Source organism: Atta colombica, unplaced genomic scaffold (assembly GCF_001594045.1).
Source record: "Atta colombica isolate Treedump-2 unplaced genomic scaffold, Acol1.0 scaffold58, whole genome shotgun sequence".
Taxonomy (NCBI): Eukaryota; Metazoa; Arthropoda; class Insecta; order Hymenoptera; family Formicidae; genus Atta; species Atta colombica.
The window spans coordinates 1,220,655-1,238,189 of record NW_017259548.1 but is presented as its reverse complement, the minus strand read 5'-3'; the positions used below and the strand labels follow the sequence as shown (position 1 = coordinate 1,238,189).

At 35.2% G+C, this 17,535-nt stretch overlaps 1 protein-coding gene across 1 annotated transcript in view; it reads right to left on the bottom strand.

The window, feature by feature from the left end:
- Positions 1-827: 827 nt before the first annotated feature.
- LOC108692095 (eukaryotic translation initiation factor 5B) overlaps positions 828-17,535 on the bottom strand; it is a 44,831-nt gene continuing 28,123 nt past the window's right edge. Inside the window, exons 15-16 of the mRNA XM_018200218.1 lie at positions 4,610-4,771; positions 828-1,078 (exon numbers count right to left, since the gene is read on the bottom strand). Of these exons, the coding sequence (XP_018055707.1) occupies positions 971-1,078; positions 4,610-4,771 (270 nt within the window). The 3' untranslated portion in view covers positions 828-970. The remainder of the gene's footprint in view (positions 1,079-4,609; positions 4,772-17,535) is intronic.

Genomic DNA, 17,535 nt, shown 5'->3' with positions numbered 1-17,535 from the left:
GGGGAGGTGTGTCATTATAAAAGATTTCCTCACGAAAATGCAGAAAGTTTATTGTTAAAAGAGGAATACTTACTGCTGTGAGTAAATCGGATACATAAAATGACATGCATCTGAGATGGACGGGTACCAGGAAAAGGTGACAGAGCGAATGTTCTCAGGAATAAGCCACCGACGTACGTTCAAGAGCACGTAAAAGAGATATTCTTTTTTTTCTCTCTCTTTTATTTCCTTTTTTTTTGCGAAAACGCGTAGTTTTTATTTTCCGTCCGCAATACTTGCGTTTGTCTTATAAAGAGATTACATTACAAAACACACGAGGTTCTTGCACGATTATTTCGTACATCAGCGCCACATTTATTCGCCCCTTCCCCTTTCTCTTCTTCTCTCTTGATTCTGTTTTCTCCCTTCCGCATATCTACAACGTCGTCATTTACGACGTTCCATCCGGAGTGATCCTCTCCTTCTCGCGATCGCGCACTTCCAAGAAGCTTCCTCTCCGACCAGCTACGTTCTCTTCCTGTTCATTAATAAGATACGGGTATAGCCGCTTTCGTGGGACTCCAGACATACTCCGAACGCAATCGCGGAATACGCGTCTCCTTCCCGACGATCGTCCTCGAAAGCCACGCGTACGTTTCCAAGGACGTTTCTCAGCGAGTCCGAGATCGTCTTCGCATCTCTTCTCGCAGCATGCTCATCAATAACGTCATGGAACTTCCGGCGATCTTTCTGAAGTATGAAGAGGATGCCAGAGTATGAAGAGGAGCCTGAGAAGCATTGATCAACGATCGAGATAGGGATTTGAGCATGCCACATTATCGACGCGTATCTTGCGGCGATACTGTTCGGGAAGACTCGAGGACGATCGAGGAGACATTCGTTTGGGTTCGAGCCCGATCTTCTCGCCGAGCAGCCGCCGGAAAAGTAAAAGGCCCTTGGACAATGTCGCCGTCGCAATCCTCATCATATCCTAGAGTATCTGGAAGAGCTTCTTCAGTTCTACCATGAGTTGCCAATCGGTCTTCAGTAGGTCATCCCTGAAGTAATCCTTACAGGCGTCTATACTCTGTCTGCTTATCTGTAACAATTTGAGAAATGGCGCTTCCATTATCAGGTAATAAAATGTGTGACAACTATAAAGGTTGCTCGTAAACAATCGTCCGTAAACAAAACAATAAAAAAATCCTCTTCCGCTCTAATTGTAAGATAAAACGTAAAGATAAAACGAGAATCTGTATGTTTTATCTCGCATATTTATCTTCAACTCAAAAAAATACCTACTCTAATTTTACATTATAATTTCTTTCCACAAGTCTATAAATTTCAACAAGTAAATTTTTAAACAACAATTACGGTAAACGTTCCAATGACTGGATATGTATCTATGTTCTATCTATTTAGACATTTATTCCAAGTTTATTATTATTAATTTCAAATTATTATTAATCTTTTTTTATTACAATATTACAATTTAATTGTATTTAAAGATTAAAATTAAAATTATAATATTTTATATTTAAAAAAACATTTGCGATTAATAATGATATAAACAAATAAAGGTTTGTATTAATATCCTGTTATAGCTCACTGGGACTTTATCTTATCTATAATAGTAAATAATAAAATGAAAGAGATATAAATGGTATGATATAAGAGGAAAACAAGAGAAGATTGATCTCTAAGATTTTCTCTTAATATCTTAAAGTTAAATCAAGTCCAAGGATCGATCAAGGATACGAATAATATAATCAGACGATCAGATCGGATAATCCGAGCGTGAGGACTCGAGAGTAGACTGACATCATTCATCTACGATGTCGAGGCTCGAGGGGGGAAAAAAATCTAGCGTCACATGTTACACGTTCGAATGACGCAACTTGTAACGGAAACACAGGCGTCATTCGTGTGACGTAGCATGCTAGAACGATCTGTTAAAAGCGAAATCTCAATAACGGATAATGCGGCAACCTCACCGGTCGTTTTGCAAACCGCGTACGTTTCTCGAAACGCGTAGTGTCGTGGCCAATTTTCACGTGATGCTTTTCGCAAATAGAGGAACCCGTGTTGTGTGCGTGAGTGTGCGCTCGCGCGCGCGCGCACGACGGACCATTCGGAAACGTAACGCTTCACAACTGTTTCCGCCCCCACTCTCGGCCGGAAGTCCCGTTTCATTCATGGATCGGTCACAATGGTGGTTTTACGCGGCTATTGAGGACGCCTGCCTCCCGCCACGCCCCTTCTAGCTTCCCTTGCTCCTCGCCGCTTCTCGTCCTCTCATTCTCTCTCTCATTCTCTCTCTCATTCTCTCTCTCTCTCTCTCTCTCTCTGTTTCATTCTCGCCCCCCACGTGTTTCCCTCCCTTCCTCTTACGTTCGTATTACCGCTCGTAAAGTACGCGGAACGTTGAATATACAATAGTTCGTGGTAATCATAAAAAATTTCACCGACGGTGCAAAGCGCAGAACTAATTTGAAAGTTTAAGTTTTTCGCGCGAAGCTCGCGATCACGATTATGCGTCTCGGATGTTATTATGCAATTTCGGTCTGCGTGACGAACGTGCGATAAAATCGCGCGGATCGTGCCATATCGATCGATCCGAGATATCGTCTTCTTCGTAGAATTTTTACCGATTTCTTTACATTCGCGAGAATAGTATATTCAATCGCAATTTATATGTGATCCACTTTTCTCTTTCCACTACTCCAAGAAACAGACTATTTCCGTGATCGGATAAATAAACGCATCTCTGAAAAGTGGCGGCGAGAAATATTGTATTCGTATGCTTACAATATAAGTGAAGCGAATCCCTTGGCCGAAAGTAGAAGCGAAAATATTTGTTTGAAATTAAATATTTTACTTATTATAATTTTCAAAAGTATTTATTTGTAAGTGTGTTGAATAGAATTATTTATTTGTATTTAAAAGTATTTTTTCTTACACTTCGAAATATTTATCATACCAAAATAAATAACTGAGCTAACACAATGATATAAAACTTGTACTTTATGCTGTTTATATTTTTTCACAGATTTTATACAGCTTCTTGCTTACATAGGAGCAAAACTGATCTTTAAAACGGAAAAAATACTCCGATAAAAAAACATGTACGTTTGTAGTAAAAACTAAATGTTTGCTCTCGGTTCATTTTATTCTCGTGTCTCCCTTCGTATCTTTCGGAGGTAGGTATTTTCTTGGCGTTAGAAAGGCGTTGAAAAGCAAAAGCGTTCGCTCTATTTCGCCCGTATGAGCCGACGTGTCGACGGATCAGCGGCTTCGGGAGAATCGTCGTGGGAACAAGATACTTCCGGAACTGATTCCACGAACCAAACGGTAACGACGACTTCCGCTTGTCTACCAAAGCACAGAAAAATGCTTGAAGCACGACGATATAGAAGAGGTTTGTGGAAGAGAGAAGGAGAAGCGTGTAAAGAAGAGGGTACAGAGGGAGAAAAAGGAGGAAAGAATGAAGATGAACGTCGGTTTGTATGAAGAAAAGGCATCAGGTACCGTTTCTCACAGGGTGAGAAGAAGAAGAAGCATACGAAACATCCGTCTTAATTAACGATCTTTACATACATTTCCACGAGAATAATGTAACGACGGAGTAATTGAAACTTAATCTATTTAGTCCCATTTTAGTCCTTCATTAACCCTTTCCGCTTACTCGACACGTGCATATTAGGGTTTTTATTTATAATTCATTCTTCTATATCTAATCTGGATTCTCGTAACTATATATTTACAGAAAAACAAATTTTTATTTTTGCTTCTATTTTTCCAATGTTGTTTATTATTATTATTATTATCTATACAATACACTTAAATATCTGCATTTGCTTTGTTTAAGAGAGACGTCTTGTGTCTCGCATTAATTCTCCCGTCAGCTCTTTTAAAGTCCACGACATGAGAATACGATTGTAATTAATATAGTAATCACCCAAGTAAAGAATTATTTGCACGTGTGAGCAAAGTATGCTTTGGAATGAAATATCTGAGCAACGCAGGACCGAACTCGTCCTATAGTCGATATCCTCGCCTGGAGGAAGACGAAAAAGGAAGAAGAATGAAAAATGGAGGGAGAAGGGAAAGGGAAACGCGGAGGGGAAAAGGTAGCGAGCTTCTACGAAGGCCGGAAGCCGACGGCGGACGAGCGATCGCCGCCGGATGTTCATCTTCCTTTTTCGATCTAGGTCTCGCATACTAAGTCGAATTTGCGTCAAGGCGAAAATGCGCTTCTCAGTTTCGCGTAGTCTAGCGCGAGTAAAATAGTATATAATTTAACAGGCTAATTATGAAATCGCCGAGCTCAAAACTAATCGATTGGATTATATATAGTTATATATTCAATATTCAATTATAATAAATTTAGCGTAAAATTATAAATGTATTTTGATTTTGAAATAATAGAACCTGAAATTGATCAATATAGATACAATTGCAAAACTATATCTAAACTATCAGTTATAGTTAAACAAAAATCTGTCGATATTCATTCTATTTGCTGTTTAATTTTGAAAATTAAAATTTTTTTTCCTCTTGATTTAATTTATCTCTGCGTAATTTATTTCTGCTTTCAAACAGAGCTAAGATGATAAATTAGTGTACTTACCTTGCTGACAAGAAAGTCTTTCGCCTCAAAATGACGACCGAACATCTTGGGTGCTTCTCCAGGTACAGGCTCGATTTTGATGCAGACTTCTTGACCTTTCCTAGCCGATTCCACGGATTTATGATTATATTCTATACTAGTTACCATGCCCAAGTCGACAAACTGAAACGATAGATTAACATATTAATCAATTAGAGAAATAGCACATAATATATTTTGCAATGAAAAGGAATGTAACGTTCGCCATGAGTGAATGATAATCGTCTACGTGTTACATATATATATATAGGATATGATTTGTCCCACGTAATAAGTATTTAATTAATTCATAAGAATATATTATACGCCTAGAGAACAAACTCTGAAAAATTTCAGATTTTAAAGAATGATTTCACTAATACAAAGATTTCGCTGATTCAGAAATGTTTATTTTCAAATTCTGTATTAATATCTCGGTGGATTGTAAACTTATTGCAATTTGGAAATACTGATCAATTAAAGATACTGAGAATATTTAATATAAAATTGCAATGGGTGAATTTAAATTGCATTATTGCCTGCAACAATCGAAGTATACAGAAGAAAGAATAACATCAGGGACATGAAATATTTAAGGAGGAATAGTAAAATCGCCTTAACATTGCAAAAATTTCGAATAGGAATATGTTATAGAACTGTTATATCTATATCGATGATCAAATCGCAAGTTTAAAACATAATTTTTATTTGAGTCTATATATATATTCATTATTTTATTTTCAGGTTTATGAACGGAACGAAACGCGATCAAAAGTCAAAAAGATCAGGGATTTGTCTATCGTAGTTTTTTCCAAGCCCATAGTAACGATACCATATTCGTTCGCGTTTACGTTCGCTTGATTTAGCGTCGTGGAGGATGCCCAAATGGGATTTAACAGCGAGACAGGTCTATCCCATGAACGAAGCTTCGGTATAGTAGCGCGACTTTCTGTAGGTCTTCTTTCTTTTTCTGCCATCGATCGTCGGCGTCTGGTCGCGTGGGTATAACTCCGCCTAGGCACACCTTTACCGCGACCGGAAGTCGAGACAGCCGAGTATATACCTGAGCCGAGCTGTTCCGTGCCGTGCCGTGCCGTGTCGAGAGAGCCGAGCCTGCCTCGCAACCGAGTCCGAGACGTGGGTACGCATTTTCGTCGTGAATACCGGCGAGAATCGGTGAACCAAGTAGGTAGGCAGGCAGGCAGATACCCGCATATACGTAGGCCGGCACGCAGTAGGTTGGTCGTAGACAGATCCACCGGGTGTCCGCAAATATCCATATCGCGAATGAAAATTTACGGAAAAAAAAAAACGATCAGCTGCCACAGCTAAAAATTAAGTTTGGCAGCTAATTCAGTAACATTATATGGACATCTAACGTCGTGTCTGCGAAGTCTAATTTCCATTAACTGTGAGGCCTAAATATTATCGTTGTAACAGACAAGCATTTTGCTATTATTGATCCTCGCAGTAAACGTTTTCTGTGTAGTAGACAATTTGGTAGCAAGTACAGTTTCAGCAAATCATTTAGCTGTAATAGAAACAATTTTCTTTTACGGATACATATCTGATAACTATGACAACTAATTTCATGTTGCTAAATAAATTGATCTGTAATAGACATGCCTACTTTGCTATCACGTTCTTATAGCTACAACAGCAAATTATCTGTATGTATTAACAAATTTCATAGCTATAGTAGCTAATACAATTTCAGTTAATTTCAGAATTAGCTGTACATTTTTTTTCCGTGTTGAATTAGAAGTCGTTGATCTTCCAGTCAAGATTTCAACTTTGATTATTCTGTACTGTCGCAGCAATATGCGAAGTATATCGAAGAAAATATCTAGGAGACGGCCTTTCTCTCTCTCTCTCTCTCTCTCTCTCTCTCTCTCTCTCTCTCTCTCTTCCTCTCTCCGGAAATAATAACATTATTATTAGTGATTCTAGCTTGACTGTAATTTCGATCACTTCGATTCACGCAAATTAGAGATTGCAATCATAAATACGGATGCAATCCATCACATTATGTTTTATATGGAAAAAAGAAGAAAACTGGATGTTTTTTCCGAAGAGTTGATTCTAATGTCGATTCATAGGAAACTCGGAGCTTTTCAGCAGACGCCGTTAGACGGCTGCACACCGTAGGTTTATTGAATCTCGAGACACGCTGTATAACGGTGTGTACAGGCGAAAAAGCCCCGAGCACGTTGCTCCGCTGCTGCGACACACCTGTGGCTGCAGGAGCGCAAAAGTAGGCGATAAACCCGGACGCGGTTCAGGATTTACAAGAGCGCCTGGCTGTGATTAAAAAAATCCATTTGCAATGCCGTCGGTTTCTTCGTGGGTGCACCGGGGGTGCACATATAATTGCGCATAATCAGAAACCTACATCCACCTATGTTTATTATTGTACGATATCGAAGATAAAATACCTGAGTATAAAACAAAAAAGAATCTGATTATCAAATATTGAGTGAAATAATTTCAGATAACATAACTAAACTGAACATAATTTTACCTTTATAAATATTTAATAAGTATTATTGAATGGTATTACTTATTAAATATTCAGAAAGATAAAATTGTTGGATAAAATGTTTGGAAAATTGTTATATTTGGAAAATTATTCCATTCAACATTTGATAGTTACAACTAGACTTTTTTTTTCCGTATGTATATACGGATTCTGGCGTTTGAAATACGAAATCTATACACTCTCGATACGCTTGAAACACGATAGATCTATACATTCTCGAGTTGCGAAAAACGTAGGAAACGCATTCGCGTATGGAAACGCAGTATCAAATAATCTTAGAAAAATGCGCACGCACATTGCAAAAGAAAAAAAAAAGTATATATCCGTTGAAGAGCGAGCAGTGAGGATGCGAAAGAGAGATGACATGAATTTATCTCAAACAGTAGACCGCGAGAGGTAAGGACCTTGGCTCCATTATCTCTCTATGTACTGTTTCAATATTTATCTCGTATCCAAACTGCGTTAATTGCATATGTACTCAAGGTGTTATGGTAGTGGGAGGAAGCTATTCTGCGAGTGCGAATACTTTGGTTCGTAAGATATTGAGAGGCATATTATGAAGATAATGATAATGATAACCTCGAGAACTTCTTTCTTTCCTCGATTATATTACAATAAAAACAGTGATATCGAGTTTGAACAATGAAAAGTGATACAGATCGCGAGTCGCAACGCAGACTTATACAGAAAGCTACGTTATCGTTAGGTGGACAATGACCGGTCGAATATGCCCGCCCATTTATCCCGAAACCCACGCCAAGAGAGCAATACTTGGGCTGGACGCTCAAGCCACCCGGTATCGCCGCCTAGTCAATGACCAATAACTGAGGCATTGCTTCTCAACCCTTTCTTGAACGATGGAACGTTGTGATTGCAAACCTCGTAAAATAGCAATAAAGAAATAGGTAAGAAATCCTCGATTTATTCTTAATTTTTTATGATTATTTTTTTTAACCTCTACCACAATTTTCCATTCCAGATAAAAAAATAAATTTTAGAATTACAGATATTTAAAATATTTAGATTAATCTATATTTGATTAAAATTTTTTGTGATATCTAATGATTTAATTAGATATTTAAAAAAACATCAGATCAATCGTTGTTTGAAATCAATTTATGTCTTCGATTAATTATTCAGATATAGAATAATATATATACATATAAGTAATATACATGTACATATAAATTAGAAAACTAATTTATTTATAAATATACTTATGAATATTATTAAGCTTACTTTATGCGATCTATAATTCATGACAGAATTCTATTTATAATTTTTTATATCAAGTTATAAATACAATTATAGATGAGAAAAATTTTTATTATACCATTTAATTTATAATTTAATTTACAATTATGTACAGAATATTTAATTATTTTTCATTGCTATGATTAGGTTATTAAGAAATGACAATGACGTATAGTTACTGAGAAATACATATAATATTATAAAAGTTATATAATAAAATTATATCGTATTATGGAGAATTCTCTAATTATATCAGCATTATAATTTCAATAATATTCATAAATTATAGCCGCTCGTAGAAATAAATGTAACTTCATAAATATAAAAGAAATATTTGGTACAAATTATTGCATATTAGACAAGAGTAAAATATGTTATATAATAAATCTCTATTTGAGGATCCGATAGCATATGAAAGAAAAAAAGGAATGGTTAGCTTTATACAACGATACAAAATACAGAAGATAATATGTAAAACACGAAATCACTCATTTTATAAATTTATTTAAATATAATGTTTAATTTACAATTTTATCTTTCAACATTTTATCTTTCAAAATTTTATCTTTCAACATTTTCATATCGCTCATTTAATAAAACTATAATATAACTCAGGAAAAAAAAACAGAAATTTTAAGGAAAAAAGAAAGAACATATTTTTATTGCTTTACAATTAGTTATGACACCAAAATTGCCTTTCAAAATTAGTATTATTATATACAGAATTTTAATGATTCAAAATATTGAAATTAATTTATGGACAACTTTTTTTTTTTTCTTAAATTAATTTCATTCATTATTACAGCAAAGCGATATGTCGTAATGTTTTATTTTATGGATTTATCTGAAAACAATATTTCGTTTAAATTTAAAATTAAATTTAAAATATCTTCAGTATTTTCATATATTGTAATGTCTTTTATCTTTTTTAACTTTAAACCGAGAAATTTAATTCTGTAAGAATTTTTTTTTAATACATCTGCACGAGCATGTACAATTAGTAGATTTTATCACGTATAGGTAAGGATATTTTTTTATATTCAGTTAACAAATAAGTAACTTGTTCCTGAGACCAAGACATCGTCACATGTGTTTTTTTCTTCTTTTTTTCTGTGCATAAATTATTGATATCTACGTAAGATTAAATTGTAATTTATATATAGATAAGAGTTATTTGCTTATCCAATTGGACACGATTGTATTCGCGCTTATAGATTTTCAATTTTCTTTACACTAGATATGATTAACTAATCACTGGTATTTTTGTGTATTTGACGCGTCTCCTATATTTATAAAAATAAAACATTATAGTTATAATTCTGATTATTCACATGTTTTTGTTACACAATGCATAAAATTATAAATAAAATTCTGTCTCAAATTCGATCGTGAATTATATTGCATTATTTAAAATGGCTCCGACAAAAAAATTCACTCCGATTGAAAATAGAATTCTTTTTGATAAGACTAAAAAACGAGCAAAAAATTTACAAGGTAATAATATACATAATTTAATGTCCAATGATGTTCAAGTATATGTAAACGAATATATTTCGACTGCACAGTTTTCTTCAATTCAAAATAATTTTTAAATTGACATATATACCTCCAACATCTAAAGATTTTAAACTTACAGGCAGCATTATGAATGTTTATTCTAATAAATCAAATATCGGTTCCCCATTAAATAGTTTAATTAATTTTTAAAAATCGGATTTTTCATTCTTGACAATAATTTCATAAACATGGGGCTTTCATATCATTTTAACGGATACTTGACATTTTCATCATCGGTAAAAAAATAATGTTAAGTCTTTAACAGCTTTTTTTATCAGTTCAAGTCGTTAAGACTTAACGTTGTCTCGTTTCTGAACGAATTGTGACTTTATTCATGGACTGACATTAAAATTTTATTTAATAGTTTTATTAATTTTATTAGTATATTATTATTTTATAAATGTTTTGCTTGTTTCTTAGTCTTATCAACTTTCATTTTTACTTCGCACGAGCTAGCGCAAATTACTAGCAATATTTACGATTCTTTTGTTCAATATATACATCTAAATTTCATTTCTCGATTCTGCCAAACCTGAATGAATATTTCAAATTATAATTCTGTTATTTATCACACGGCAGGTGGTCTCAGGACGCAAATCATTTTCTTTGACCCTTTCTCAAATTATATTTTAGTGCAATAATTACATGTACGGTGCCAAAGAACGAAAAAATGCATACGCGTTGTACAGGGAACATTGTGCGTGTCGGAGTTAATCAGCTCAGACGCAAAAAAAAAAAAAAAAAAAAAGATACGATCGTTCGTTCGCCCGTGCCGTGCATGTTCCACGATACGCTCTTCTGTGGCCGGCGTACTTTTATGGCGTACCCCCGTCGTCAAATTCTCGACACTCCGCCGCGACCGAAAGGAATTACCATATAGGTGCACGTGTGCAGGCGGGCAAACGAACCTTGTTCGTCCTCCGTCTCGACCTTCTCCGCCCTTTCTTCCAACCTATCACGCCGCGCGCCTTCAATCCTCTCTCGACTCCGCTTCTCTCGACCGCTCGAGGTTTTAAGATAAAGTTCGGGACTCTCGAAGGACCAACCGCTAATTTCGTCTCCCCCGTTCTCTCACCCTCCCGTTCTCATCTCGCAAATGTATAACATTACGCGACGTATTTTACGACTGACGTCGTCTCCATCGTTTTTGTCACGTATTAGGAATTTCGGAAGTCTCGAGGTCGAGATCCGCAACTTGAGTTTCATCTACGACAGGTAGTTCCCTCGGTCGCGATTCAAACAAAGAATTTTTTTTATGAAGAGATATTATCACATTGGAAAAAGAGAAATAATATCTCCGATTTGAAAGTAATGACTTTAGTCGCGATATTTGAGTAATTTTCAACTGGCACATTAGACGCTATCGTTTCTTTCTTTCGAGAAAAAGGGGGATTATCTCTCTCCCGAGAGAGACGTGGCGCGGGAGGAAAGACTCTAACAGCTTCGCAGCTTAAAAATGTGGTCACCACGTTGAGCATAACCCGGACTCTCATCTTTTGAAATTACGGAAGCCATTACGAGCGTTATCGACGCGCTTTACCTTTTACGACTAACATGTCAATAGAACGCGAGGAGAGGCGAGAGCGACATACCTCTCTCGAACGCGATCAGACCCGGTTTCGCGTGGGCTCGAACGTATATACTGTCCACTTTAGATTTATCTCATTCTAAGTGTCCGAGAGACACGAGAATCTCTCGCGTTGCGCTACGTGGGCGGAGAAGAGATCCGCGGGGTCGACCGGGTTGATGGCGAGGAGGACCAAACGGAAAAGCGTGCATATACATATACATGCATACGCTTTATCCGCTTCTTCCGATGCTAAACTATCTAACCATTCCCGCAGACACCCACTCGCCCGCTGCAGTTTCTCCGATAAATTCTCGCCATGCTCATTCGGCGTTTATTGCGCTTATTGACACACGTTTATTGTATCTGATGTCAATAACTGAACTTTTTAAAATTATCATTATATATAAACGAGGTGTTTTATTGCCTTAATATAATTGATCGCTACGATTGCGAGGCGTATCTGTTCTTGCGTATCTGTTCTATTAGATAATCTCGTGCAATATAAATCGCGAGGCGCCGCGATCACTGAAGTGTGTCGAAACTTGCTGCGTAACATGCGCGCGACGCTCGAAACTTTTACAGTTTATGAAAAATAATTTTTGTATGTAATATGTAATTAAATAATATTAATAGACGAAAGTCGCCGATACTGACATAGATCTCCTGTGGAGACACCCACTTATTTATGATTCTTATGGAAACTTAACTACTTTATTAATATACTGATAAAAACATATATAATCAGTTTAGATAAAACTCATAATTTATGTACTTGTGACTTGTTTCTATACAAAATCAACTAAAAATGAATTCTAGAAATGAATTCTAGAAAATAAAATTATTTTCTTTTGCAAATTGCGTAGTTCTAATAATAGTGTATCACTGTATTATTGATTGAATATTACATGTTTGACTTCCTAAATCAATTTTATTTTTTTCATTTTTTCATGATATGGTTTTAAATATAAATAATAAAAATAGGAGTGCAGAGATAAGTGTGCAAATCTGCACACTTATCTGTAAAACAGACCATAAGTTATCTTTATAGTTTTGCGTTATAATGTCAGATAGTCTTATCGAAGCTGGAGGCAAATGCATACTTATGAGAAATATCCTTAAAAAAAAAAGATTGTCGCATTATATGTTTGCGTTTCGCAGAACATCATAAAATTATAAATATGCATATAAATCAACAAAAAACTTTTTATTGAAATGAAAAGATTTTAGAAAATCTTATATATATTCACATACGTTATTAGTAACATAATATTTAATGATTTAATTTGCAATAGCCATTATGAATTTCTCATTAATATAAAATCTTCAGAGAGAAAGAAAGCGCGCATTCAACGCGCATAGGTCACAAAATTGTATATTATACATTTCTTGTATATTATACACTGAAGAAAATATTCTAATTACGAATGAGAGTAAAACGAATTATGATGGTATGAATCAGAATTTTAGTTATCGTAATTAAATTTCTAATCTCGATTAGAATGTTTGATAGATTTAACTATATCGAAATGTTTGATTTGTGACTCTCAAATTAAATCTATCTAAATTCCAATTAACGCTACAAGACTTTTTTCCAGTGTACTATTCACACGATCCAATAACCTGGTCCGTCACTACAGACATAATACAATATAGCCACAGCTCGAGGTCAAGAACCTCGAGCGTAAAATGCGCGGCCCCGCCCTAAGGATGCGGTTTGCGAAAAGTAAAACAAAGAAAAAAAGGATTCCTCATAAATTTGAATCGTGAATATTGCGGAGAAGAACAGCTGCTCGTGAACTAGAGATCACATGGAGTGAAAAGGGAAGAAAGGAGTTCCTAGAAAGAAGTATAGCGAGAACCTCGACCTTGGCACTAAGCGCGAGCACACGCGCGCCATTTGAAGGCCGATCCTTTCTCGGCGCGAAATGGGAATCCGTAGATAGATGCAACTGCATGAGATGCCTTAGCCAAAGGCTCGCTTCGTTCCGCGAAAACCACGCTAGACTACGTAAGTTGCACCTGCGTGCGTCACGTCATGCTTCGCCGTGTACCGTAAGTTCCACCGTGGCGAAAGAGAGAAAAAGAGAGAGAGAGAGAGAGAGACTCTTCTCTCTCGATACCGAGATATTATCCGCAAGATGCTGCGAGATCCTGGCATGGAACTAAAATGCAACATGGATTATTTATTCCGCGGGTATGAGATTTACACACGCAGCTTGTGCAGCTCGACTACAGCGGGTGTGTAACGGTACGTAGCATTACAAGATGCACGCAGTGAAAGATATTGACACACATACGGAAGGTGGAGCACTCTCAAAACACTTCTGCATATCGGAATTCACTTCTGTAAATGCAACGTTTGCGTTTTTAAAAGTTAAAACGTAGGTATATGCTGTAAGATGCACGTAAAAAGGACATCAAACATTTAGGAAATGAACTTTTCGAGAAAAACTTTTGTTAAAAATCTCTGTAATATCTCTGTAATATCATAGTATGTGCATTTCTTTGCAAATCATCTAATAGGGGAAAGCGGGTATGAAAGAGCTGATTTTTTCAAAATATGAAAACAAAATTTTTATCTGATGTTAAACAAATATAATTACTTTCTTACTTAAGTATACTCATTTATCTATAAGATCCATTTAACAAAAAAATAATATTTAGTCATTAACTGATTGTGAGATTTAATCATTTTTCATAAATAAGAAATTCAGCTCTTTCAAAACAACATGATTTTGAAAAAGCTATTATTTGTTTCGAAAGAGTCAAGTACTAAATTACATAAGCTTTAATACAAATAAAATCAAAATGTCATCCTTTATACTATGACAAATATTTTTTTTTTTAAATTAATAAACGTGTGCAAAATAGAAAATATAATATTTTTAATTAAAAACCTTTATTGCAAAAGAAATGAAAATTTCCTTTATTGCCACATGAAGTATGAGACCAGTCAGAGCACAATTTGCACTGATACCAGTCTTCATTATTTACAGAATAATCTATTGAACATGATAGATGATTGAAAAGAGTGAAATATGGAAGCTGAGTCGATAATACTTCAGTATAACTTAACATAGCAGCATAACCAACGAACTGGAATGCTGTTTTATAAAATAGAAATACTTGAAAATCTATTTACCTACAATAAATATGCACAGAGATGTTCTTCGAAGAAGGAGACTGCGTATATCTGAAGATAATCTTGTACTGTGTGCTGACAAGACCATATATTGAAGTGCGAATAAAAATGGACTTGATCATCAATACGATATATTTCAAAAAAGTATTGACGTACTAAATTTCCTAAATTGTATTAAAAAAATAAAAAATCGATTGTATTGAAAAGAATATCCCAGGATATACAATGAAGGAATCAGGCAAAGCAACTTTTTTATAGCTCTCAATATCGATTTTTTTATAACATTATGTGTAAAAAAATCACAGAATATCTAATAAATCAAAACAAACAAAAATTTCGTAACCACGTTTTTACTTACGTTATAGTATTCGATAAAAAAAAACTTTTTCTAAAAGCTAATTGCAAATAAATGAAAAAGATTTTGAAATTTAACTTAAGAAACTTTCTTTTTATAGCGATAATTTTGCATGATTCATTATAATAACATTTTGACGATTTTGACTATCTAATATTTATGGACATAGTTTAAGTACTGTTATCAAATGAAAATATTTTTTAATTTTTGGAAATATTCCATTAGTTGAAATACAAAATGGTTCTTTCAAAACATGTCTTTCAAACCTGTTCTCCCCTATAATTGATATGTAAAAACTGACTTTTCTGGACTATTTTGTATTGCGCGCGTTTAACCTTTAACTAATCTTTCTATCTTCCTAAACCTTTGACTTAATCTTTTTATCTATATTTTAACAATCATATAAGTATTGTTATTTAATTTATTTAGATTCTATTGTTAATGCAATGTAAGAAATTAGATGAAAAAGAATATCGAAGCACGGATCTGAACATTTTTTTAGTATTTTCATGGAAATATAGTCATAGGTCCCATATTCACATGTAATCTTCGCAGTTTGACTGTAAGATATCCTCCATTGTAAGATATCCTCCATTGTACGATCTCGCAGTTATCGTTATCTGTTCGTGTGAGTCTTATGCATTATGCATGAAATATTGATATACAAAACGCGATCTGTCATGGATACTTTTCATTTGACGTCACAAACTGACATAAGCATCGTTCTATCCTTCTTGATATTCAAAGAGTGACAAAGATAGAACATTTGTGTCAACTTGTGTGATTTGTGTCATCAAATGGAAAGCACCGCATGTTCCCGGCGGTGCCTCTGTATATCGGAATTATTTTTGCCGATTGCGATATTTACATGAGACTTTCGCGGCCTGACTATACGTGTGCGTATACGCGGCCGCATTTATCGCGGGTGCGTGCGAGCATAGACGGAAGACGAGGGGGAGGAGCCGTTCTTGGCATACTAGATAGCAGACGTGGCGTGTCGCGACGCGACGCGACGCGACGCGTCTCGGCGGGAGCGAGTGAGCGAGCGAGCGAGCGGACTCACGCGCGCGCGAGACGGGAACCGGAAGTCTATTTTCGTGGCCCGCACCAATTTAGAAGGCTTTATAGTCCATGCGACGAGAGTTAGCGGCTCTAACGGTCTCACCGCGTGCGTCGTCGGCGTTTTTGGACGCCGTTAATCGAGATCCGCGCCGCGTCCTCATCTTCCGCGAGCACTTAGACATTTGCGCTCGCGGCTTGAAATTTTGTCGGATCCGCGGAGAATCAGAAATCATGTCGATAATTAACGAAAGAAAACGCATTTGCTGTATCGTAAAAAAAAGCACACTTGTCTCCGTTACATGTAACAGGAGTAAATGTCAAATAGGAACATTTAATGTTTACATTTCATACAAAATTTTATGGAAAATACGTTAAGTTTTATAAAATTTTTTAACATTAAATTTCATATACATAAATATACTTTTCAAGATACATTAAATTTAATCCCTAATGAAAATTTTTCTTAGAATTTTTATATAATTTTATAACTTTCTCATATTTTTTATACGAACACTTCTCAGAAAATCTACATCTTTTCCCAGAATTTTTCATATATGTTAATTATAAAATATCGTAAGATTAAAAAAAATTTTTTATATAAATATAATTTCTGATGAAAATGTTATAAAATTTAAAAAATTTACAAATATATTTAAAAATTATTGGATGAGAAATTTCAGAATATTTCAGAATTCACTTATATAAAAAATTCTAAGAGAAGATGTAAACATTCTAAATAATTCTGGGTAAAGTATACAAATAGTTTCTGAAAAATGTTTCAATTCGTATAAAAATTATGAGAAAAATTTTCGCCCCTCCTGGCGGGTGTCATTAAATTAAATTTAACTCGTTTAATTTAAAAGTACAATTAAATTTTATGACACTTTTAACAGTATAGTTCCAAAGATAAATTTAAAGTCCTTTAAAAAAATAATGTAAGCATTATGTAAATAAGAAATAATAAGAAAATTAGATTATATTAGATAAAATTAGAGTTTGAAAAATGGAAAGGACAGAAAAGAGATTTAATTAAAACACAATAGAATAGCACGAGATACTTTCGAGCTTTGAAAATATCAATGACGAAACTCTGAAAGAGAAACCTTCAAGATATTCGAAGACCGCACGTCATTTCCCGGAAATAATATTGCATACTGGTTTCGTGGGTAATTTTGTTGAAAATGTTCCGCGAACTTTCTTGGAATATAACGGACGGGTTTAAGGCTAGACGAGCGTCTCGCTCCCGGGGTTAAAAGCCCGCTCGCGTGTGCTATTTAACGTTCTATGGACGTAAGCGTGTCTTCCACGTGTGCCGGAGCTATTTACTCCTTTTCCGCCGCGACGTTTTTTATCGGCGTTGGCAGAATTAATCGCAAGCTCGAGTAAAACGATCCCGTCGACATTGGAAACCTCGTATCCGGCCGGACGT